Below are 23,684 nucleotides of genomic sequence, written 5' to 3'. Positions count from 1 at the left end.
TTAGTCTCTACTGCAGACACACATGGTGTTAAGCCAGTAAATCTCTATGTTGAAGAGAATTTGGCACATTTGAATTGTTAAGTGATGTTTGTATTTTTACATCTGTAAGTAACTTTTTGAGCCTTATCATACAAAAAAGCCCATGCACTCCTGGTGGTGAAGTAAAAAGAATTTTACTTGGTGAAACTGTTACTTAAATAGCTTTTGCCATGTTTCAAGGGCTTGACACTGTACAAACCTGATGCCTCTGGCTCTGGAGATGTGACTGAATTTGTTTCTCCCCCTTTATTCAAACCTTGGTTGCAGGTAGGGCTGGGACTGGCCTGAGCCACCACCCTGGAGCAGGATGTGGCCAGCAGCCAAGGGGCAGAGCTCCAGGGCAGCCTGGGTGCTGTGTGAAATCAGGCACGAAAACTTCACAAATGTTTGACTTTCCAGAACCCCACAGCACTTGGGGCTGACTCCAGAGCTCAGTTTTCTCTCTCCCCTGCAATGCTGCAGCATTTCCACCCTCCTTGTTCTTTCCTCCTGCTAATATTTGAGCTGTGCAGGGTGACCCCATTCTCTCAGCTGTTACACATGTGAGGAGACTCTTTGCAGCCACTCTCAGATGTCTTCTCTTGCTCTTGGGTAATGACTGTTTTATCTCCCTGCCTGTCAGCATTGCAGTCTGAGTTGTTTTATTACTGTCCAGTGCCTGTCTAGTAAACTGGGTGCAAATAATAAATTACATGGAATAATCAGTTTCTGAATATTGCTGAGTATCCAGGATTTCCCATCTTTAGGGAGTGCTCCCATTGTCATTAGTGTGCACTGTTGGATGTGTGCTGGGGAAACGTTTTTATTTTCCCTGATGATTTTTGCATTTAAGAAAGTCCATATCTCTTAACAAAATGCAGGTTTCATCAAAATAAACACTTACTAAAATATATTGGCTGTGATGGAATTCCAGGCAGTCAGATTTTTAAGGTTTAGGATGGAGTTTTTGAGGAGGTGGAAGGATTAAAATATCCACCTGGGCTAATTCCTGGATTATTGAACCATCCAACTTTACCTGCAAGATACAAAGCCAGCTCTGCAGCTGTCCTTGCACTCCTGATCCAGGAGCAGTTTAATTTAGGCCAAGGATATAACACTGGAGGCTGTGTTCTTGGGACACAGCCAGCCTTGGCAGGAGGGAGGCTTTCCAAGTTGGGTTGGTTATGGGGCAAAATAACAACACACACACTGAAATCAGGAGAATTTGGCCCAGTCCATGGAGGTGAATGCTGGGTGTTTAATTCTGTTCTTTGGGAAGGTTTGGAAGATGGGGAGAGTTCTGGATCATACTGACTGTTCATACCTGGGAGCATCAAACACCCAAAGTGGGAAGGGACATTTGAAATCAAAGTGGCTCTTAACTCCTCCCTGAAAGGGGAGAGAGAAATGAATGTGCATATTCTCCCCTGCTGCTGCTGAGCATTGAATGTGTGGAAGGCAAATCTTTTCCTTTGCTCCTACAGACTGAGGGAGAAGGCAAGGGAAAGTTTGGGGGAAACATTGCCCTGTGGGTTTAATTTTGCTCTTGCAGTTCTGCTCCTCAGCCATCCACAGTGGCTTTGCTGATGTGCAGTGAGCATTAATTTGTGGTTTTACTGTACCCCTGCTTTGGAACCAGGATAAACCACAGTGCATCATCAGCCTTTAACTAAGGAAGAGAAATCTCTGCTTTTCCTTTAAAGTGACATTTTCCAGGCACTTTTTTTCTGCCTCGTTGCAGAATTACTTGTCAATTTTAAAATATAGCAGCACATTTAACAGCCAGGCAGGAGAAGTACTGAAGTGCAGCAGTGCTGGTGAGCAGGCTGCAGCAGCACTGCAGCAGCTCTGCAGGCACACTGGGAAAGGCTGGAGCCAGGAGTGTTGCAACAGAGCCAGAGCTCATTCCTGCCCTTACATCCAACCCCTGTTGGGCTCCTGCTGTCACACTTCCTGCTGGTGCTGGGTGCTTTTTAGTCCATGAGGAACAAGGAAAGGTCTCTCTTCACTGCCAGCACTAACTCTAATGGTTTGTGACATTACTCACATTTCTGTGTCTTAAGTGTCTTCACAGGTGTGGAACCATCTAAGCTGAAAAAGAGCCTATTTTGTAAATTCAGACCAGGCCCATTTAAATTTAAAAAAAAAAGAAAAGTCTGGCATACAGGTATTTTTCTCTCAAATAACCTAGGCTCAGTGTGGGTTCTGATGCACATCCCACTCTAGTCCATCTTACAGACACAGCCCTCTTAGACAAGGAGATCAGGTCATTTGTCCCAGGCCAAAGGCATTTAGGGGTCGGAATCAACAGTCTACATTCACTCAGGCCAATGTGCTACTTCTCTCTATTTTCTAAGCTAATAAGACAGCACAGCTGGCAAACTTCTAGTCTCCTTCTTGTTTATCCCCAAGAATGAAATCCTGTTCTTTGCTTTAAAGAATTCCGAGTTATGGAGCAAAGATAAGAAATGTCTCAGCTCGAAAGCATTAGAGGCATTTTTGACTGTTATGTTGCCCCAGGCAAAGCTTATCTAATTCCAGCTCTCCACAGACATTTGGCTGTCAATTCATCCTAAGACTTTTGGAAGGAAGAGGATCTCTCTTAACTGTAAAGTAGGGGGGTTTTAGGCATTAGAAGTGAGTCAAGGAAGCCTCCAGCTCACTGGAAATATTGCCAAGCAAAGTGGGGACTCTGCTGTGGCCAGTGGGTGGATGTGGGTCTCCAGTGTGGTGTCTGTGACTGTGTTTCTTGTGACCCTTCTGGGTTGATTCTTGAGGAGGAAAAGGGTTAGGGTTCTGTAGTGGTGAGAAATCATGGAGATGTTCTCCTGTGCCTTTCCTAAAGAGTCTGTCTCATAGTCTGAGTTCCTGCCTGGCTACTCCTCTCTTGTCCTGCAGCCATTTCCAGCTTTATCTTGGTGAGAGGGAGTCAGTCCCCTGAGTTGGCCAGTTAAGGGTGGGTGGAAGATGATACAGCCTGGGACAGCCAGCTGCCCTGAGGCCGCCCATGCAGGGCAGCCTGCCAGACTCTGCCTGCATGGATTCCAGAGAATCCACACTTTTGTTAAAGGAAACCCATTAATAAGTAGCCAAATAAAGAAAAACAACTTGTGTCCGTAATACTAACAAATAGTGTTTGGCTTGTTGCTTCATAAAGCTCAGATGTTAATCAAACAATTGGTTTAAAGTCTTAGACTGAAAGCGAGCTGAGATATGGCAAGAGAAAATGATTTGCCCAAGGCTGGAAAAAAACACAAACCTGCAGAGAAGCTTTCAGTGCCTCCCCTGCTGCTCCTGGTGTGGCTGCTCAATGTGGACACCACGGCTTTATTTTTACAACCAACATTTAGTGTTTTCTAAAGCCCAGCCCATTTACTGACCAGGATGTTGCCCACCATGGGCTCAAGTTCTTTCCCAGTTCCTGTTTCCTGGACTGAGTGCCAGCAAGCTCAAGAGTATTTCCTCCAAAACGAGCTTTTGATCACTCCTCTGATGGGGAGTAGTGGTGAGAAATTCAGCTCCAAAGCACTTTTTGAGTCAAAGATGGTAAATTGCTCCATTTTAAATATTTAGCAGATGTTCTCAAAATAGAGTTAGAGCAGTGAAATGTGCTACACACATGGACTTCGTGGTGGAGGGTAAATTGTCAAGAGTATTGCCTGTCAGGCAAGGAACTGGAATGGGGCTAGGTCCCGTAAAAGGAATTTTCTGATGAAAGAAAGGAAATTGTTGCTGCCACTCTGATCATTTTCAATCAAGTGGCTCATCCTGTGGGCACGTGAGGAAACTTTGTGCCCTCTGGCTGCACTCCCTGGCCCAGCAGCATCTCCCAGGGCCTGCAGGCAGGGAGCTGTGTTGGGTCACCTTGCTTTGAAGAGGGATTCGGAAATAAATTTCCTCTTGCTGCAACGATCCCCTTATTACATAAAAATGCCATTGCAATCCTCCTGCCTCGTGCTGGCCAACTGCACAGCTTTGGGAAAAGGAAATCACAGCCAAAATAAATGAACTCCAGTTCCTGGTCCCTGTTTTTGGGGTCTGTCTTATCCCACCTCTCCGTTCTCTTGGCTCCACTCGCTGCAGTTTTGAACACGGATCTTTTGTTGTATTTGCCACATCAACAGCCTTGGTACTGCTGTAGTCAGATGTGGTGTTAACTGGTGTTCAGCTGAGCTAGAAATGTCCTGTTAGCTGTTATGGAATAACACAGAGAAATAGTTCAGAAAAGGGAGCAGTAAAAAATCCTGCTTCTGGGAAAAACAAATGAGGGACTTCTCAGCTTCCCTAAGTGTGGAGGAGGTGAAGGGCAACTTAGATCTGATGTTCGATGTTCAAGTCAAAATAAGAACTTTTTCTTCTACAGGTCCACCCAGGAACATCTGCACCAGAACCATCAGTGGTGGCTACGTCCTCCAGTCCTGTGGCCCAGGGCTTGACATCCCCAGGGAAGACTGAGAAGCCTGGGCAGCCCGGGGATGGTGCTGTGGCCCAGCCTCACCCCTCCGGGGCACTGCCCACGGTCAGCCCCGTGCCAGTGAAAAGCACAGCCAAGACTCAGGCAGCTACTTCTGTGCCCAGTGGAGTTCCCACCAATGGCAGTGTTCCTACAGCCCAGAGCAGCACTGCTGTGTCCCCCAGCACTGCTGCCACCACGCCAGGTGAGGACACGCAGGGCTCCAGCAGATGTCACCTCCTGAGGGTTTGGTGACAGCCCGTGGCAGCGTGGAAAAGCAGGAGGTAACTCTGGTACCTTGGAGAAAGCACTGAGATCCCTGTGTCAGCTCCAGTAACTCCTGAGGGCCGGGAATGGGGCTTGGGCATCATAAATCTGCGTCTGAGGGCAGCAGGAAAGTGATGGGGATGTCTTAATTCCCCAAGTGAAAGCTGAGGGGTGACGCAGGGCAGAGTCCTGGGAAGTGTTTTTCCATAGCCTTGGCACGCTGCTGTCGATCACGTCCAGCTGGAATCTCCAAGTCTGCTCCAAAAGGGGGGTCACTGGTGATTTTGTGTCCCTGGAGTGTCACTGCACAGCTCAGCCGTGGAGAACAGTGTGCTTGGCTCCCAGCCCACGCTGTGCTCTGCAGCACAGGGATGTTTCTGTTCACACTGCTATTTCCTAAAACAGACTGGTGAAAATGTACGAAAGCCAAAATGCCCTTTGGCAGCTCTGTTCCCTCACCCAGGCCATCAGCTCTCCCTGTAGGGATGGAATATGGACAGGGAACGGTGTGTGCTGGTCGTGTGGTGCCTCAGAATTCAGTTAATCCACTTTGCTGAAGTATTCACAGCTGAATTTCTTTTGAATTTAGGGTTCCTTTCCCTTACAAGGGAACAAATGGAAAGTGTAAGGGAAGCACTGAATCCAGAGATGTGTTTGGTAGGAAGCTCATTGGCTGCTTGTGCTAACAATTAATATTTTTTTTAAGGGCTTACCCCAGTTAAAACTGGAAAATATACTTTAAACATCTTCATTGGCTTGTGCTGGAAGAGTAACATAGCCAGGGTCTCCTGAGTTTGCTAACCAATGCAAAGATGATGTAAAAAGCAGTTTTTCCAAGGGTTTTTGTCTGTTTATCTGGGTTTTGGTTTTATTTTTTCCTGCTGAGATCTGATTTTTTTTTGCCTTGGAACTCTTTGTGGCTGAAAGACTGATGGAGTTATAATGTCCCACAGTCTGCAATAATTGAGGGTGGAAAAAAAGATGGTTAATTCCAATAGCTAATGAACATGGAAGGTAGATAATAGATAAGTAGATAGTTAATAGATAATAAAGATGGAAGAAAAGCTAAATGTTTAAGGACTTTTTCCCCAGCTTTTTTCACTTGAATTTCTTGTTTTCTCTGCATAATTCCCCGGCCCAGTAATAAAAAGACAAACATAAAGCAAATGGGAAGGGAAGGGGAGGATGAGGAGGCTGAGAGGTGCTTTTAAGAAGAAATGTGTTCTACTTTCTGGTTACCTTAACGCTAATAAAAAGCAGAAAAAGTATGTCACCAGCCATAGTTTTCAAGGTTACTCTGTAGTCTTTTGAAACAAACTACCTGTCAGCTTATTTGAAATGGAATGGCAAGAAAATTCCTAAGCGGGGGTGGAAAAGAAAATATAAATAAAAGGACCAGGTTTGTGTTTTGAGCTTTCATAGTCAGTGTGGCAGCTATGCAGGTTTTAGAAAATTCTCTTAGCCCTCAAGCAGTTCTTCAGACAAGAAATTCTGTGGATTCTTCATATATTTATGAAGCTCTGGAATTGCAGTTTGGAAATAGTGTTTGTCTTGCTGCGTCTGCAGCCGGGTTCTGGGCCAGAAACCTGTCAGGTAAAACCCTCCCCATCCTGCTGGGCTGGGTGAAGAGATTCCCCTCTGCAGGGCCCAAGGGTCGTGTTTCAGTGTCTGCAAAGACAGAGATGACTGAATAATTTTGGGCTTCTCTTAAAATTATAAACCCCCTTTTGGATTAACAAGGAGAGCAAACCCTGAAAGGGGAACTGTACTGGGGGACAGGATGTTTACAAAATACACCATTGCTAGCTGGGTTTTATTCCATAAACTCTGAAACCAGAGTGGTTTTATGCATGCATGTGATTTCTTTCCTGTTCCTGTTCCAACTGTGTGTTTGTCCCTGTCAGTTGTGAAGGAACTGGTGGTTTCTGCTGGAGACAGCGTGGAGGTGACCCTGCCCAAGAACGAAGTGCAGCTGAACGCGTTCGTGCTTCCTGAACCACCACCTCGTAAGGCTTCCCTGGGAACCTGCTGAGGGCTTGGAATGTGGAATGGAAAACAGGCCTTACATACAGCATTAAATGAGGACGGTCTTGAGGATGTCTTTTGTCAGGGAGCGCTTTGCTGTAGAAATTTTTCGTTCTCTGCTCTTACCCCATGGTGCCTCTTAAAGAAAAGAGTGAGACAAAGAAATGGAAAGGGCTACAAAATCATTAGGGTTGGGGGATGGCACATTTGTAAAGTGGTGTGTGAGGAAGCAGTGGGTCTTCAGCATCTATTCTTGATATTTGCTGATGGGAACTGAGCTGTCTTAGCAAGTTGGGTGGATTGGTAAATCTGCTTTGGGGGGTTGGCCTGCTGAGGAACACATTTCTGTACACTCCTCATTTCATCATGCAAATTGTTGGCAGGTATTTGTAAAGTTCTTATCTTAACTCTGGCCACGGTGGCAGTGGGAGCTGCAGAGGAGAGGCAGGTGTGGTCGTGTTGTGCAGCAGCAGGGATTGATTCATTCCCATTCCAAACCCAGTGTTACTTTGTGTCTGCAGGATTTGAGAGCGTGATAAGGCTTTTCTCTCTTACTATCCTGGAGCTGTGATTGTTCCAAAGCTCCTTATGGCCTTAGAGGCTGAAAGATGGGTTTTGGCTCCAGAGTAAATGAGTTTAGAAGCACAGATTGTCTCTTTTCCCGGGTATATTCCCAAATAGCCGCAGCCCAAACTCCAAGCTGTCTCATTTCTCCACAGTGCAGCAGAATGTGCCTTGTAAATGTTTAATACCCTTGCAGTTCTTTAGCATGGCACAAAGGCAGGCTTTGAAAATAAACATCTGGCCCTTTTTTTTCTTAAGGAACCACATATTCCTATGAGTGGGAATTGATTACTCATCCAAAGGACTACAGTGGAGAAATGGCAGGGAAGCATTCCCAGACCCTGAAGTTGTCTAAGGTAAAGCTTTTGCTTCTTCGTATCTTGTTGTGTTAAATGCCAGGTGGAGGAGATGGGGACCCTGGCAGCCAGGAAAAGACTTGTATGGGATTTCAGGATGAATAGGAAATTGCATGATGGGCAGGCAGCCAACATTTGACTGCAAGCCCTCTTCTAAGGCTCTTAAAAAAAGGAGATTGATCTGGCACGAGGGAAAGAATCGATTGATTTCAGGATGTAACAAGCTGCCTACAAGCGGTGTGACAAGGCACACAAATGGCACAATTTAGCAGGGACACAGGGGTGGGAATGTTCCTGGAACTGTGTGCTGGTCTGGTTAGGTCTGAGCCTTGTACTGCCCACTGAAAAGGGGACTTGCTGCTTCCATTAATAAGTGGAATATCCTGTAGCATGTCCCTGGCTCTGCTCTTAGAAAAGCTCCACCAGGGAAAGGGTTGCCAGTTCCTGCACACGGGGATTCTTAACAAGGGAATGGCTTTAGTGCTGTGAATATACAGTTCTGTATTTGAGACATTCATTTGAGCATCTTGGGTTCTGCTGCACTGTAATAAAACCCTACAGGCTTCAGTCAGGATATCATGCAGAGCAAAGCCCTTCAAAAGGAGCGTGCCTCTCTCTGTCAGGATTTCAATCTTTAGGGTATCATGATTGTTGGCCAGCACCTGATCCTTCTCCCTCTCATTTTGGCTCAGCAGTGAATGGGGAAGGGGTCACTGGCTCATAGAAGGAAGAGAAGAAACACTTTCATTTGTAAAAACACACAAGAAGAGATTTTCTTCTTACATGCTGCCTTTCTCATCTCAAATGCAATCTGCTAGTACAGATCCCTGTAGCCAGACAACCTGAACTAATCTCTGTTATCTCTCTTCTATTTGCCTGTTGTTGCTGGAAAATAAAGCTTAACTGACAATCCCATGGCAGAGAGAAATATGAGTCTTTTCTGCACAGCCATTGTGAACTAAAACACGTGTAATACCATTTTGGCTTGGAAACCATCCTTTGCTGTGCATGCAGAAGGCTGAAGGATAATTGTTTGGGTGCTTCTGTGCCAAAGCACAGGAACTTGACCTTCCCACAGCTCCTGACAAGGTGCTCCCAACCTGTAGGTAAATAATCCTTTGTGTTTGCTTCCAGCTGACAGTTGGTCTGTACGAGTTCAAAGTCGTCGTCGATGGGGAGAACGCCCATGGAGAGGGATATGTGAATGTGACAGTGAATCCAAGTGAGTGGGGGGACTGAACCTTTCCTTAACTTCACCTCTCTCTGGCAAACCATGACATTTGTGTCATGGAGTTTGCTTATTTAGCTGGACTGTGGTTTAACATAGTGAAAACTCGTTGTGCTCTCAACTCAGTGAATATATATATATTTATTAAGTCCTTTCCCGAGATGGGAAGCTATTGGTAACACACAGCTATTTCTGCTGTACTGCATCAGGCCAGCCAGTCAATAAAAGAGCTGAAATACTGACACAGAAGTGCTCAGCAAACACCTCACCCTGGAAGGCCACTGCTTCCATAAAAACTAGCTGCAACCTGGCAAAAACCTCACAGCAGCAGGAGCAAAAACTGAAGGGAAGCCAGAGCTTTGAAGCTCCTTTGGAGGTTGTTTTCTTCCCTGTCCAGTAAAGAATATAATTTCCAGCCACAGGCAGGTTAAGTCAAATTTCATTCCTTACTGTAAGACGTGGTTTGGAGGTGAGCTGATGGAGCTTATGCTGGCTGTCTCACTTTTTAGATGGCCTGTGTAAAGAGACAACCACAGGTTGCAGTAAAACCCCTTTATCTTGCACACTTCAACAACTCTTTTTCTACCACCTTTGGGGGCAAAGAAGGGCTCTTGCACTCCCTAAATTAGCAGGAGTGCATGGCTGGCCTTCTGGGTGCTGTGAATGATCCTTTCCTTATAAGCAGTGACTCTGCAGCTGGCAGCATGCAGCAAAACCATTCATTTTTCAGAGCAGCAGCCAGACTTTGGCAAGAAGCTGCAAGTGCTGCTCTGTTAGAATGGTCTGTACTGGACTGTATGGGTGAGCTGATGCAGTGCATCCTTTCCCAGAGCCCTGGTGTGGTGGCAGTTCACCTCCTTGCTGCTTTAAATCCCTTTTGCTGGCCCAGGCTGGTATAGAACTTGCTGAGAGCATGAATCACAGTCACTGATAGTTGTGCAGCTCCTTGGCAGGGCTGTCTGTTGGGATGGGCCTGCAGTGCCCTGGTAAAGCTGGGTTGTTGTTGTTGTTGTTGCAGAGCCCCGGGTGAACCAGCCTCCTGTTGCCATCGTGTCCCCACAGTTCCAGGAGATCTCACTGCCAACCATCTCCACCCTAATCGACGGCAGCCGTGAGTTCCTGCAGCTTTAGGAGCAGCTTTAAGGCCGGGCTTTGTGTTTGGTTCTGGGCTGGCCCTTTGCACAAAGTTTAAGAGAAGCTGTGACACTCTCAAACACAGTTCAGGGAAAAGAATCAGCCTGTCCTGCCAGGAGAGGGGAACACACACGACAGCACCTCTCTGTGTTCCCTTTTGAAGGGCACTGGCCTGAGCCAATCTCCTAAATAAGGAAAAGCTCTAGAGGTTGCTGCTTAGAATAAAAAAATAATTACTGCCCGTCAAAATTACCGGGCTCTTGCGTTGAGCTTCAGACGTGTTAGTTACTGACTTATCACCTTCAGTAATCCTGGCCTGCACTAGAGCTTTTCAGGAGTTTCTTAAAATAAATTCAGGTTGTCTGACCCCCAGCTAGCCCTGATTTGTTACAGTTTGGGTGTCTGAGCATAACAGAGACTCTGGGCTTGGACCAGAAATGCCTTTACCCACTAAGCCCAGGACTGAAGTAGAGATTGACCACATGGGGTCTGAGAAGCAGCATTTTCCAGCTCCTTGTATGTGTGTTTTCTTCCATAATTAAAACAGAGAGCACCGATGATGATAAAATTGTCAGCTACCACTGGGAGGAGCTGAAGGGTCCCCTGCGGGAGGAGAAGGTTTCCAGTGACACTGCCATACTCACACTGACCAACCTGGTGCCTGGCAATTACACCTTCAGGTAGGTCACACCTGACAGTCAACAGTTCTCATCTCCTGAAAGTAAAATGGATGAGATTCCTGAAGTGTTCATCTGGTTAAAAAAAAAAACAAAAACAACACAAAACAGGGAGAGAACTCCATTTTGTGATGTCCTCTCCACTCCTGCACTTTCAGGTAGAGTTTTGTTGCTTTTCACTTCAGGAGAGATAAGCTGTCCAGCTACTTCTTATTCTTAGCTTGTAGCCCTGGTTTAAGATGAAGGCAGAAGGGAAGGAATGGTCTGTCAGGCTGCAAAATGTCTCTTGAAATGTCAAATCTAAACTCTTTGGGTAAAGGCTTAGGAAGAAATGCAGTCTTCAAATCCAGTTTTTAAATGCAGTGTGTTTGGCCCAGATAAGTGAATGAGGCCTAATGGTTTTATGCAATAGATAGCAGCTGATTTTTGTGTTTGTTTCTGTGTTTTTCCTTTGGACCTGCATTTTGGTGTGATGTCCATCACTGCATAGCAGATCTATTTGAATTAAACCAGACTACCTATAACTGAACACTGTTTTCTTCTGAGCAGTTGGTATATGAACCATTCAGATCCATGTTCAGATCTAGATTTAGCAACAAACAGTTCTATTTTGTGGTACCATTCTACCAGGGGGAAGAAATGCTGTGTCCAGGGCACTTGTGGATTAACAATGAACTTCTATGTCTCACCTTGGAACTGCTTGATGGATTTCAAGTGAGAGATGGATGTGACTGTTGAATTTCTTGCATCATTTTGAGGCTTGATAGCTGGGCATTTGGGGGAAGTTTCTACTCAGAAAAAGCAAAGTGTCGTCGAACTACAGGGTTTTTTTCACTCCTGAAAAAAATTACTATCCTGCCTTTAAAAGTATCTTAAGTTCTAACTCTTGTGTTGCATTTGAGGTAACCCCAGCCAGTGTTGTGTACTGAGCTCACCACGACCCTTTTTCTTTTTCCCTCTCTTCAGTCTCACAGTCGTGGACTCAGATGGTGCCAGCAACTCCACCACTGCCAACCTGACTGTGAACAAGGCAGTGGACTATCCCCCCGTGGCAAATGCAGGCCCCAACCAGGTGATCACCCTGCCCCAGAACTCCATCACGCTCTACGGGAACCAGAGCACGGACGATCACAGCATCGTCAGCTACGAGTGGCTGCTCAGCCCCAACAGCAAGGGCAAGGTCATGGAGATGCAGGTCAGTGCAGGTCTCCTCTGTTCCACTTGGATTCCTCACTAGCTGGCTTTTTACCTATGCTCAAACCATTTTTAATTGACTGTCAGCAAGTGGCTTTCATAATCCTACCAAGCAAGCACGTGGTGGTTAAATATGTCCTTAAAATTAAATCCACATGGAGCTGGTGTTGGCTTCCTGGCTGAGCTGGTGCACCAGCCTAGCCACTGGTTTTCACTGGCACCCTGTTTCCTTTCTTCAGCAGTGCAGTTTTAAATCCTGCTGAAGAAGGAGGATTGAGAGAGATGGGAACTTCTGAATTGAACCTTGGAGTCTAAACTTTGCTGATATTGCCCAGACACTCCTCAGTCCTCAACAGTAAATGCTGGAACTTGTTTCCTTGTCATCATTTTTCTTTTAAAGATTATTACTACTGCCAAATGTATAGAATAAGAAAGTCCATGAATTGGGTTCACAGTGTGTGGGATTTGCACAGGGCTCCCCAGAGGTTTTGCTGGAGTTGGGAACTGTTGAATCCCAGAAGGCCTGAATGCCTGTATGGCATTACTCTTGTTATGTCCCCCAGCAGTGTCCTTGGAGCTGTGCATAAATTCAGCTGTAAGAGCTTTGCATGCTGAAGTGGCACAGTCTCCTGCCCCCATAGCAGGAGTTGGTAATAACCCCCTGGAATCTGCTGGTAATAGTTATTTTAGAATCAGTCTTCTGAGTGAGAATTGGTTTTAATCCATGAATATGTTTTCTCTCAGGGGGTGAGGACACCAGTCTTGCAGCTCTCTGCAATGCAGGAAGGTGATTACACCTACCAGCTCATAGTGACTGATTCTGCTGGCCACCAGTCCACTGCAGAGGTCACTGTGATAGTCCAGCCAGGTAAGCTGCCTTTCCCTGCCTTTGCTGCTTCCATTCCAGGGGTTAGAGGTGAGCAGCAATCTGCCAGCAAACTCTAGATCTAATGGTAGCTCTGTGTTGCTTTCAGAAAAGCTGCTCTAAAATAGGACCATTCTGGGCTGGTATATTGCTGCTAAATGAGCTAAAGAAAGCTTCTAGGAATATTGCCTTTCTAGGCTGTTCTCTTATTTTACAGAATGTAATCTAGTTGATGTTATCCCACCATAATTGCAGGATTGTGTTTCCAAGCAGCTGTGTCTGCCCACAGTGCTAAGTCCTGGGACAGGGGCAGGAAAAGTGGAGCAGTACTTAGGGAGTGAGAACACAATTCAGAGTAGCTAGATTTCAGTCTCATTTTACTGCACATGTGTGAATGAAATGCTGGTTGGAATTCTTCACTGCTTCTAAACCTCACTATTGAAGTAGGAGGTGGTGGGCAAGAGAGATACTGGGGATCATGGTGAAAACTCTTAATGGAGGGGTTTAAAGCTCCACCTTTATGGCATGTGTATGAAAAATATCCCATCCTCTTTCAGAGAACAACAAGCCCCCAAAGGCAGATGCTGGTCCAGACAAAGAGTTGACTCTTCCCGTGGACAGCACCACTCTAGATGGCAGCAAGAGCTCGGATGACCAGAAGATAGTCTCCTTTCTCTGGGAGAAAACACGGTGTGTGTCACCTTCCAGAATGTTCTTGTGTGTCCAAATCTTTCATTTCAAACAGGACACACCCCCACACACCTCCCTTGTGTTCAGTCCCAGTCACATTGGGCCTGACAAGCTTTGCCAGTGACCTGAATGAGACAAGGATTTATGTTTGATTGCAGAGAGGTGGAGTTTTGTTTGAGCATGAGAAATAGCTTTGCCTTCATCTCTAGGCCTGACTCCCACTCTCACTGTGGTTGTGGCTCAGCCATGTTCTTCACAGCAGTGGAATTTGATCTTGGTCTCATGGAGAGACTGACTCTTGTAATCCAAGAACTGCAGAGCCTCTGAACTTGATGCTTTTGCAGTTTGTTTGATGCTTTTGCTGCATTCTCTTCTCATTGTCGTGCTTCTCTTCAGACTATAAATTCCCTGAAGTGCTTTAGGGAATTCAGAAAAAAGCCTATGAGCAACTTGCAGTAGCTTTTTCTGTTTGGTAATGCAAAGTCTGTGCAAAGCTCTTATAAATGAAGGACTATTTTTGCTCTACACCTTTTCTTTACAAAATTGACTCATTGTGCAGTTCATGAGCCAATTTTCTGAACGAACCACTTTTTGTGTTAAACCACCAGAAATTATGCTTTTTGTTCTGAATGCTGCACTTACTCTTTGGATTATCTTGCTGTAACTGGAGAACATGATTTTGCTTTTTGTCATGGACACTGTATTTCCAGCCATCTGTCTGTTTGCATCCCCACAAACTCTGCTTGAACCTGAGCCTCCTGTTTGGAGCGAGGCTGCCTCCCGTGCTCTGTGCAAAATTTAAACTGATCAAAACCCCTGAAAAAGGTCAAAAACTGAACAAACCCCCTGTGCTTTGGTTAGGGGTCCAGATGGTGTGAAGCTGGAGAATGCCAACAGCAGCATTGCCACTGTCACAGGCCTCCAGGTTGGGACATACGAGTTCACTCTGACAGTGAAAGATGAGAGGAACCTGCAGAGCCAGAGCTCCGTCAACGTCATCGTCAAAGAAGGTACGTCAGCCACAAGCAGAGCTCAAGTCTCTGGGCAGTTCAGCAAAACCTGGGTTCAGAGGCACAGTAAGAGTGAGGAAATACTGTGGAGAGCACTGAAATGGACTTCCCTGTGTCAGAGGTTTGCCATTTCTGGAGGAAGAGTACCTTCAGCTCAATCATGCAGTGTTTCCCTTCTCTTCCTTGGGGTCAGACAGGGATGTCTGGGTTACACAGGAGATCTGGTGCAGTAATTTCTGATTGGGCATAACCAGATCTTCCTCCAACTGCTTTCTCTCTGTTTATTTAGAGATAAACAAGCCTCCTGTTGCAAAGATTGCTGGGAACGTTGTCATCACCTTGCCCACAAACACGGCGGAGTTGGATGGATCCAAGTCCTCTGATGACAAGGGGATCGTCAGCTACTTGTGGACACGGGATGAGGGCAGCCCTGCAGCTGGGGTGAGGTTCCTTTTGTAAAGCATCACAAAAGTCAGTGCAAGGTGGCACTGGCAGCTCCTGAAGAAATGTAAAGCTCATTGTTGCGCTGTTATCTTATGGTGATATCCTGATATCACTAGTATGAGATATATATATGTATGTATTATATATATAAGGCTAGTTTGATCCTTTGTTTCTTCACACTTACTTTGTTCTGCCTTCCCAGGAGGTCTTAAATAACTCAGACCATCATCCTGTCCTCCTCCTGTCCAATCTGGTAGAAGGGACCTACACATTTCACCTCAGAGTAACAGATGCCAAAGGAGAGAGTGATGTGGAAAGGACCACAGTGGAGGTCAAACCTGGTGGGTCTGGGGTTTGTGCTGTACTATGTTTACCTACAATCCTCTGGATACAGTGTACTGGGATTAAAATGTATGGCCTAGTCCATCTTAGAACTGTAAAAGTCAAAAGTTTTGGGGGTGTGATTCTATTTTCCTGTGGTTCTTGGGGGCTGACTCTCAGTGCTTGATGTTACCTGTGAAAGTCAGGCTTGCATCCCTCCCTGCAGTTCCATTCTGTATTGCTGTGTAAACCAGAAACATTCTGGAAAGGTGCTAAAAACCTGCCTTCTACCCAGGCTGTTAAATAGAAACTCTGAAGATCTGTATTATCTGTGCTCTCCCCAGATCCCAGGAAAAACAACCTCGTGGAGATAATTCTGGATGTCAACGTGAGCCAGCTGACGGAGCGGCAGAAGGGGATGTTCATCAGGCAGATTGGGGTGCTGCTGGGGGTCCTGGACTCAGACATCACAGTGCAAAAGATCCAGCCCTACACTGAGCAAAGGTGGGATTCATCTGGGAGGGTGCACAGAGGTGGATTGCATGAGGGTTTGGTAAACCAAGGGCTCTTTCCTCTGGGGAAGCAGTTTGGACAATCAGAACGTGTGGAGTTGTTGCTTAACGCTGATATTCCTGCTTGCTCAAGTCAGAGTTGCCAAGCAGGTCTTGAGTATCTTTCCCCTCTGGAGATGGTGCATTGTCCTTGAAAACTCCTGCTGTTAATGTCTTTTCCCCTCAAACCTGTAAAATAAGAACTAATCTGATTTGGTTTTGAGAATTGTGGAGAATGTCTGAAGGATGTTCTGCAGCTGTGATTTATAACTGGAGAAATAACAGGGCCTAGTGCAGGAGCTTGGTGAAACACTGACCCCCAGCAAAGATGATGTGTAACAATCCCTTTCACCCTCACCTTCATGCTAACTTGGTGGTTTATAGAATCACAGGATGGTTTGGCTTGAAAGGGACTTTAAAGATCATCCAATTCCAACCCTCCACCACAGGCAGGGACACCTTCCACTAGTTCTGCATTAGCTTTGCCTCCTACACAACTACTTCAATCTAATGTACAATAAAATGTTGAAAGCCAGTGTATTTTTTGTTTGAAGAGATAAGGAAAGCTAATTTTGATTGCTATTTGGCTTACAGTAAACTGCATCTCTTCTAAACACATGGAGGTTGGCTGCTGGGCAGGGCTGTGGGTCGGGGTCATGTTGCCTGCCTGGATGGTTGCAGCAAGCCACCAGTGGCAGGCTGTTGAAATAAGTGCAATATTGCACTTAGTTTTTACTGAAAGTGGAGTAGCTTTAAGGTAGCTAAAGCACTGAAGAAGATTTAAGGGACATGCTTAGAGTCCTGCAGCAAGTCAGAAATAAACCTGCTGTTATTTCACATTTCCCTGAGTGCAGAGATGTATCGATTCCTTCGTGTCCACGTGGCCTGATGTGGCAGGGAAATCAGAATTCATTGTCCATGCAAACCTAGAGAGCTCTGAACAGAGGAACCAGCACTTTCTGTTGTAATATTACCTCTCTGTCTCTGCCAGGACCAGGCCAGTGGCTGGAGCTCTGTGCTGAGCAGGTAAATGAGCCCCCAGGTGTAATAAGGTCTAAGGATCCCACAGAGAGGGAGGGAGAAGATGATGAAAATAGCAGGACCTTACAGTTTGGGGATTTGGTACTTAACAGGAACATGCAAAGATGTGCTTGATGTGCAAACTCAAAAAACAGTCTAGCCCTGGCTTTGAAAATATGAATGGATCAGATGTCCTGAAGGGTTTTCTGCTGTAGGATTAGGTCTGCTGTTATTGCTTTCAAATAGAGCCAGAAGTCTGGCCTTCAAATAAATTTGGGATTCTGAATTAGTCCCTCTAATGACAGGCTGGGGAGTGTGGCTCTCTACCTGCTGTTTGGAGAAGCAGCAGATAGTCACTTCTGTGTGTCTTCCAGCACGAAGATGGTGTTCTTTGTGCAGAACCAGCCTCCCCATCAGATATTCAAAGGACGAGAGGTGGCCTGGACGCTGAAAAACGAACTGCGGAAGCAGCAGTCGGATTTCCTCATCTTCCGGGCCCTGGAGATTAACACAGTCAGTAAGTGAGAGTCTCTGGGGGACACACTCATGTCTTTTCCCTTCTTCTCAGCCACCTGATAGAGTAAGGACCTTCGTGGGTGCTAGAAACACACAGGTCCCACACAAACTTGCACTCACTGCAGGAGCTTTCGTGTTAGTAAATGGGAAACAGGAAAATAAGTCTGTTAGACTATAAACTAATCAGTTATTCATCAATATTCAGCATTCAGCTTATTATATGTGCTTACTTGTAGTGGTGTTGGGAAGATAAGAATTCACAAAACCAAAAGTGGATTGATATTTATGAAACTAAAATACAGTGTTAATGGACTACAGCCACTGAAATGAGTGTCATCCTGAAAACAATAAACTGCCCATCCTGGTAGCTGTGAACACTCTAATTTCCTGTGCAGCACACCCATCAGTCTGCAGGAAACATTTCCCTTCTATCATTTTTTTTTACAACTTTACATTAGCACTGTTCATCTTTTATGAGCACAGTCCTGGGAGGATCATTTGCTAATCAGTTAGAGATTTTGAACTAGAATTATGTAAAGTAATTATTTTCAGTACTTCCTGATTTTGTGATTTTGTGGTCTTCAAAAGCCACTTCTCAGTTCTGTTTGGTCCCTTCGAAGGATCTGTTTGTTTCTTGTCTGTCTCACGGGCTGGGTTTGAATGGGAAAATCAAAACCTTGTTCAAAAACATTGACTCGACAAATACACGAATTCTGTAACTTGTATATCAAAATCAGGATTTATCAGGCAAAATGTGTGTTGTGTCATTGGCAAAGTGGGACGTTTTAGTCTGGCACGAGGCCCAGGTGCTTTATGTTTTGATTTATTGTTTGATTAGGGCTGGGCTGTGTTTGAGCTGCAGAGGGGCCGGATTCAAGCCGGTGTTACAGGGCTGGGCTGTACTGAACTGTCTCGTCCCGTTTCTGCCTCGCCTGTGAGTCACTTAGTTCACCTTGCTGGTTTTGGTCCCCAGCCTGTCAGCTGAACTGCTCCGAGCACGGGCGCTGCGACTCCTTCACCAAGCGCTGCGTGTGTGACCCGTTCTGGATGGAGAACTTCCTGCGGGTGCAGATGGGCGACGGCGAGAGCAACTGCGGTGAGAGAGCCTCCCTGGGATGGCACCTCGGGAGAGAAGGCAGGGTTTGAAACCCAGGGTGGGCAGAGACACAGGCTCCTGCTGTGTCCCAGTCCCTCTGGTGTGGTGCCCACACAAGGAGACGGCCCCTGCCTGCTCTCACTGCTCGTTCCTTGCGGGCAGGTGACGTTTGGCTGGGGAGCGACTCCTCTTCAGAGCCTCCCTGTGAAGACTCACTAAGGATTGAGTCCACTCTCTCTGTATAAAGCACAGCTCTTTTCTGACATACCCATACAGAGGCTTTTCTGCCACAGGAAAGCCAAATTTATAAATCAACACACACTAAAACTTGTCTGGTGAGGATCCATATGCTGGATTTCCAGCCTCTGGTTTCCCAGGGGGAGCTGGTGGTGCTTCAGTGAGGAATCCCAGCCTCTAACTCTGCAAAGGGTCAGGCCTTGCCTTTTCTTTCCCTAGAATAGTCCCCTAAAATGCACACTGTCAACTGGATGAGGTGCCAAAGCGTGTTTACCTCTGGGGTTTTGCTTTCAGAGTGGAGTGTGCTGTATGTGATCATCGCATCTTTCGTCATCGTGGTTGCCCTTGGAATCTTGTCCTGGATGGTGATCTGCTGTTGCAAGAGGTGGGACTGAGGCCATAACCCCCCCGTTTCCGTGCTTCAGAGCCAAGTAGCTGCAGTAGGAGGTGAAAGATTCAAACCCATTGTCCCAGCAGGTCATCTCCTGAGCCCTGGGGTGTTGGGGTTTGTCACTTAAGTGTTTCAAGTGAAACGTTGAAGTCCCAGAGCTCTGGGTTCAGTTAAAAAGCAAAATTTGGATTAACCTATAAATGTGCAACTTAGCAACATCTTAATGTTTCACTTTGTAATGTGAGCATAATCCTAAATAGCAAGTGCTTTAGCTTTGAAGATCAGGGTTGTTTTTCTTCTGGCTCTTTCAGAAGTGGACTGGCTCTTAATTCCTTTTACTTCCCCTTTAGACGGAAAGGAAAATCCAAAAGAAAAAGCAAATACAAGATTTTGGATGCAACGGATCAAGAAAGCCTGGAGTTAAAACCAAATCCCAAAGCAGGTAAAACATGAGAGGGAAGAGCTCAGCACTTTCCAGAGTGCTGACTGAGAACTCTTCCTCAGTGGACTTAAAATCACAGAGTGAAACAAATGGGCTGTGGGGACTGACAGAGGGGTCTCAGAAGATCTAAGAGCTTGTTTCAGGTCTGTATATGGGGTATTTAGTGAGTCATCTAATCTTGGGTTTGGAAACTGGGGCTGAAACTGGCCTGATGTCTCCACTTGTATCACAGAAGTGGTAAGTGGATGCATTAAGCTGTGCAGAACAGCCTGACCCAGGAAGCCCAAAACTGGGTCTTGACTGTAGCTTCTCCTGCTCTGAAGTTTTCCACTGGGTTCTGGTAGTTCACTTCTTGCCCATATGCAATTCCCTGGCCATGCTCTACAGCAAAGCAGGAATCCAGTGGCACTAAGCATTTCACTAAACTGACCAACACCTGAACTGGAGAGAGTGAGGTTTATTTCTGCCCCTCTACTTTCCCACCACAAATGACTTGTTCATATACTTATTTATTCTTGCCCTTGTGAGCATCGGGCTCTGAAAATTTCCCATTTTAGCTCATCCTGTAGTTTCCAGTAAGCAGGTGCACTTGGGAGGGAGACCCATGAATTCTTCGTGCTCTGTGTGGCTACAGGCCCGTTGGCCCATTCCAGAGAGGCAGGATTTGTCTTCAGTGTACTTAGCCAGCATTTTCCTGCCTGCACTGCTGTCCTGAGAGTGCTTGTCCAGTGCTTTGCAGAGATCAGGGAGTTATTTCAGGCTGGAGTGTTCTTATCTGATACCTGACCAAGCTGTGGTCACCTGCTGACTGACCAGGAAAGGAGGGAAATGTGGGAAAGGATGTGCCAAGCACAGCCCCACCAAGGGCCAGGGGGCACTGCAGCTGCTGAAGTGTGTGTTTTGAACTGAAGTGTGTCCTGGATTTGTTTAGAGGAGGGGTTGTATTAACCATGTGTGGAAGAGAGTCCCTGATCCTCGTTTGCTAGTGGAAAATAATCCTGGTATTATCCCATTTAATGGTGTTCCAACAAAGTGAGCAGTGCCCAAGAGCAGCATGGAGGGCACTGCAGTGACAGACTGATCAGCTGTTCCTCCAAGGACCAGGCTGTCCCAACTGCTCAAACACAGATACCCTTGAAGGAAACCCGGGGGTGTTTCCCTCCCTCAGCACCCAACTCTGCTTTCATCAGACCATCTGTCACCTCAGAGCCCACTGTTCAATAAGTGGAGTAAATGTGCCTCGCCATTTGCTCTCTGGTAACTAAACTCATCTTGCTGCTTCCGAGGCTGGCTGCTGACTAAAGTCTTTTTCCCTGCTAGATATGTCCAGGGAGCTTTCTGCTAACAGAGGAAACGTTGCATTTCTCCAATAAGGAAAAGCTAAATTTAAATATTTCCTCTGCTGACAATATAAGTAAATGTCTCTCTCCTGTCCTTGTGCATTAATCTAAATTCATCCCGCTAATTTATCTCTCTTCCCTTGCAGGCAGGAGCAGCAGAGAGGAGAGTAGAGAGGGTAGTGAGATGGCAGAGATCTTCCCTCACACACCTGCATATTCTCTTACTCCAGCCGTGAGCCCCTGGAGCGTTTTCTAGGCAATGCCCCGAGCAAGGTCAGGGAGACAGAGCTCCCACACGGACTCACAGCCCCTTCTGGTCACAGCATTTGCCTTCCTACCTGCTCGTTGTGCTTTGTGCTGGCTTGGAGTGTCGTTGTGACCTCTGACATGCCAGAGTGTCTGAAACAGGATCACTTTGGCTTCAGCATCGGAGGGAATAAGAGACACACAGAGGGAAGTCGGACTCGGCTGCCTCTCGGACGTGATGGGAAAAGGAGACTTAGAGGGGATGGAGTGAGGTGAGGTGGTTCGCTGGTGTTAAAGGCATTTCTAACCTGGGGATGTTTCTCCTTCAAGGTGGCAGGCAGAAAGCCCAGGTCCTCAACACGAGCCTGATGCACTCGGAGTCCGAACTGGACAGCGACGAAGCCATTTTCACGTGGCCCGACCGGGAAAAAGGGAAACTGCTCCGCAGCCAGAACGGCTCCTTGCGCAACGGACAAGTGACACTCAAACCCAAGAGCCAGAGGGAGGAAATCCTGTAGCTCCCCTTGGGCTGCCGTGGGCTGGAGCTCAGCAGGGAAGGCTGCTCCCATCCCCACCCTGCCAGGGCCTCTGGAGGCCGGTTTGTTCGGGACAACGCTGCTAACTCGTTTCACAGAAAATAACTTCGGTTTCGTGGGTTTCTTTTTGTTCAGTTAAAACTGGTTGTACTTGAATTTGAACTTCAAGGGAAATCAAAGGGAGGAGGAGGCAACTGTGAACCCCAGGAGAAGGGTTGGAAAAGGACAGAGCTGGCATCTGGAGAGCAGCAGGACAGAGCCACTTGGAGCAACTGTGAATGTGCAGGGCCCTCCCAGCCCACCTCAGACTGCAGTGGAGGGAGCACCTGTGGACTTCCAGCTCACTTGCCTTGGGAGCTCCTCAGAGAAGGAAGGTCAAGGCTTTGAGCTGTGCTCTGAGCTCCCTTCAGGCTCCAGTAGCCAACCACGGGCTACTTGTACTGTCCAGCAGCTTTCTTCTCCTTTACTCCCACCTTCCCTAATGGTTTAAGCACTATTTTAATTTAGGCTTGTCCTTTCACATGCACTTGGCTGTGTTGGAGTGTAGAGGAAGGGGAATGTAAACACTGTGGTCACACTCCGTCAGTTTGCAGGTAGGAGGGGGGTTTGTGGCTGCTCTAAATCACTGTCAGGCCGCTCTCACAGGGAGTGCTGGGGCCTTGGTGCCTGCTCAGATGTGAAAAGCTGACCTGTGGTAATTGCTTGGGCTGGGAGACCCCTCCTGCAGCAAGATCCTGCTGGGTACCAGAGCTGGGGGGGGAACACCCACCTTTGGTGCCTGTGTCCAACATCTGGCTTCATTCCAAAGCTGTGAGATGTTCCCTGGCCCCAGCACCTGCTGTTGGTCACCAAACCGTCCATGGGGCTGGCCCATAACCATATCTCAGTTAGGAAACACTATATACTCTGGGGTTTTGGTTTGGTGGTATTTTTTTTTTCCTTTAAAATTTGCACATCCCAGGCACATCTCTGCAGTTCCCAGCTGGCTGCTCCCTGGGGCTGGCAGCTCACTTGCCTCGTGGTGTTGTGGCTGCAGAGCCCTGTGTGCTCCTGTGTGAGGAGCACACCTGGTGTCCTTTAGTGCTGGAAAAGGGAACTCTGGGTACCCGAGGGCAGTGGGCAGTGCCAGCAGCACATGTCCCTGCTACCTGGGCCCAAGGGCAGGTGTGGGGAGGGTCCTTTCCCATTCCTGCTCCCTTATCTCACTGTGCTGCTGTCATGAGTTGCACCCCTGCCCTGGGGCAGAACTCAGCCTCGTGCTGGCATGAAGGATGCCACTGCTCCTCTGGGGATGGGTGAGCAGTTCATTGCCTTTCTTTGTGTTTAATTTAAAAACTGGAACTTGGTTTCATTGGCTCTTTTTTTTTTCCCTTCTCCTTTTCGAGCTATGAAAGCCAAAAGGCTTTTAACTTCCTCAGTTGTATTTATATTGCTGCACTACTGATTTGTGTTGAGCTCTAGATGAAGATTAAACACTATTGAATGTGAGGGAACGTTCCCTCGCTGAATGTAGTCGTGGCTGCTGCTCAGTTTGATTTTGGGGCAATCAGCTGTTGCTCAGGCCCAGCACTGGAGCCTGTGGCTCCCCCAGGGACCACACACAGGGAGGGCTGACCCTGGGATGCTGCTCAGAGGGCACAGCCCAGCGCTGGCTGTCCCGTGGCACATTTAACTCTTGGGTGACACCACCCGCTGCATTTCCCTTCATTTGGGTGTAAGATGAACAAACAGTGGGAATTGGAGGGTTTGGAGCTGCAGGGGTGGATCAGGTGTGGTCCTGGGGCTGCACTTGGGAGTGGTTTGTGCTGGTAGAGGGGAGCTCTTGAGCTCTTGCTGGTTCTGGTTCTGGGGGCTTGTGCTTTTTGAGCCCATCCCTCCTGCCCATCCTAGGGTGGTCCCTCCTGGGGAGGACCCCTGGCTGCAGGTGGGGGCTCAGCCATCAGGTGTTGGTTGCTTCAGGGATCAGTGCCCCCCACAGCAGACACAGGATGGGCTTTCCAGCCTGGCTGCTTATGGGAGAGGGAATTAAAATCTGTGCAGCTGTTTCCTCCAACACCTTTGTT

General features: G+C 47.0%; 1 protein-coding gene across 2 annotated transcripts in view; it reads left to right on the top strand.

Moving 5' to 3' along the window:
- KIAA0319L (KIAA0319 like) overlaps positions 1-23,133 on the top strand; it is a 29,302-nt gene extending 6,169 nt beyond the window's left edge. The window contains exons 4-22 of one of the 2 annotated variants that reach the window (XM_032710211.1): positions 4,382-4,676; positions 6,643-6,744; positions 7,586-7,683; positions 8,818-8,905; positions 9,930-10,022; positions 10,593-10,725; positions 11,689-11,917; positions 12,661-12,784; positions 13,339-13,471; positions 14,333-14,481; positions 14,771-14,922; positions 15,128-15,266; positions 15,591-15,750; positions 17,192-17,334; positions 18,307-18,429; positions 18,961-19,051; positions 19,408-19,499; positions 20,986-21,112; positions 21,416-21,531. In XM_032710211.1, the coding sequence (XP_032566102.1) occupies positions 4,382-4,676; positions 6,643-6,744; positions 7,586-7,683; positions 8,818-8,905; positions 9,930-10,022; positions 10,593-10,725; positions 11,689-11,917; positions 12,661-12,784; positions 13,339-13,471; positions 14,333-14,481; positions 14,771-14,922; positions 15,128-15,266; positions 15,591-15,750; positions 17,192-17,334; positions 18,307-18,429; positions 18,961-19,051; positions 19,408-19,499; positions 20,986-21,095 (2,454 nt within the window). In that variant the 3' untranslated portion in view covers positions 21,096-21,112; positions 21,416-21,531. Of the gene's footprint in view, positions 1-4,381; positions 4,677-6,642; positions 6,745-7,585; positions 7,684-8,817; positions 8,906-9,929; positions 10,023-10,592; positions 10,726-11,688; positions 11,918-12,660; positions 12,785-13,338; positions 13,472-14,332; positions 14,482-14,770; positions 14,923-15,127; positions 15,267-15,590; positions 15,751-17,191; positions 17,335-18,306; positions 18,430-18,960; positions 19,052-19,407; positions 19,500-20,985; positions 21,113-21,415 lie in introns of both variants that reach the window. The other variant, XM_032710210.1, reaches the window with a different exon arrangement.
- Positions 23,134-23,684: the final 551 nt, after the last annotated feature.

The sequence above is a fragment of the Chiroxiphia lanceolata genome, chromosome 24, assembly GCF_009829145.1.
Source record: "Chiroxiphia lanceolata isolate bChiLan1 chromosome 24, bChiLan1.pri, whole genome shotgun sequence".
Lineage (NCBI taxonomy): Eukaryota > Metazoa > Chordata > Aves > Passeriformes > Pipridae > Chiroxiphia > Chiroxiphia lanceolata.
This window is presented reverse-complemented; position numbering and strand designations above follow the sequence as displayed.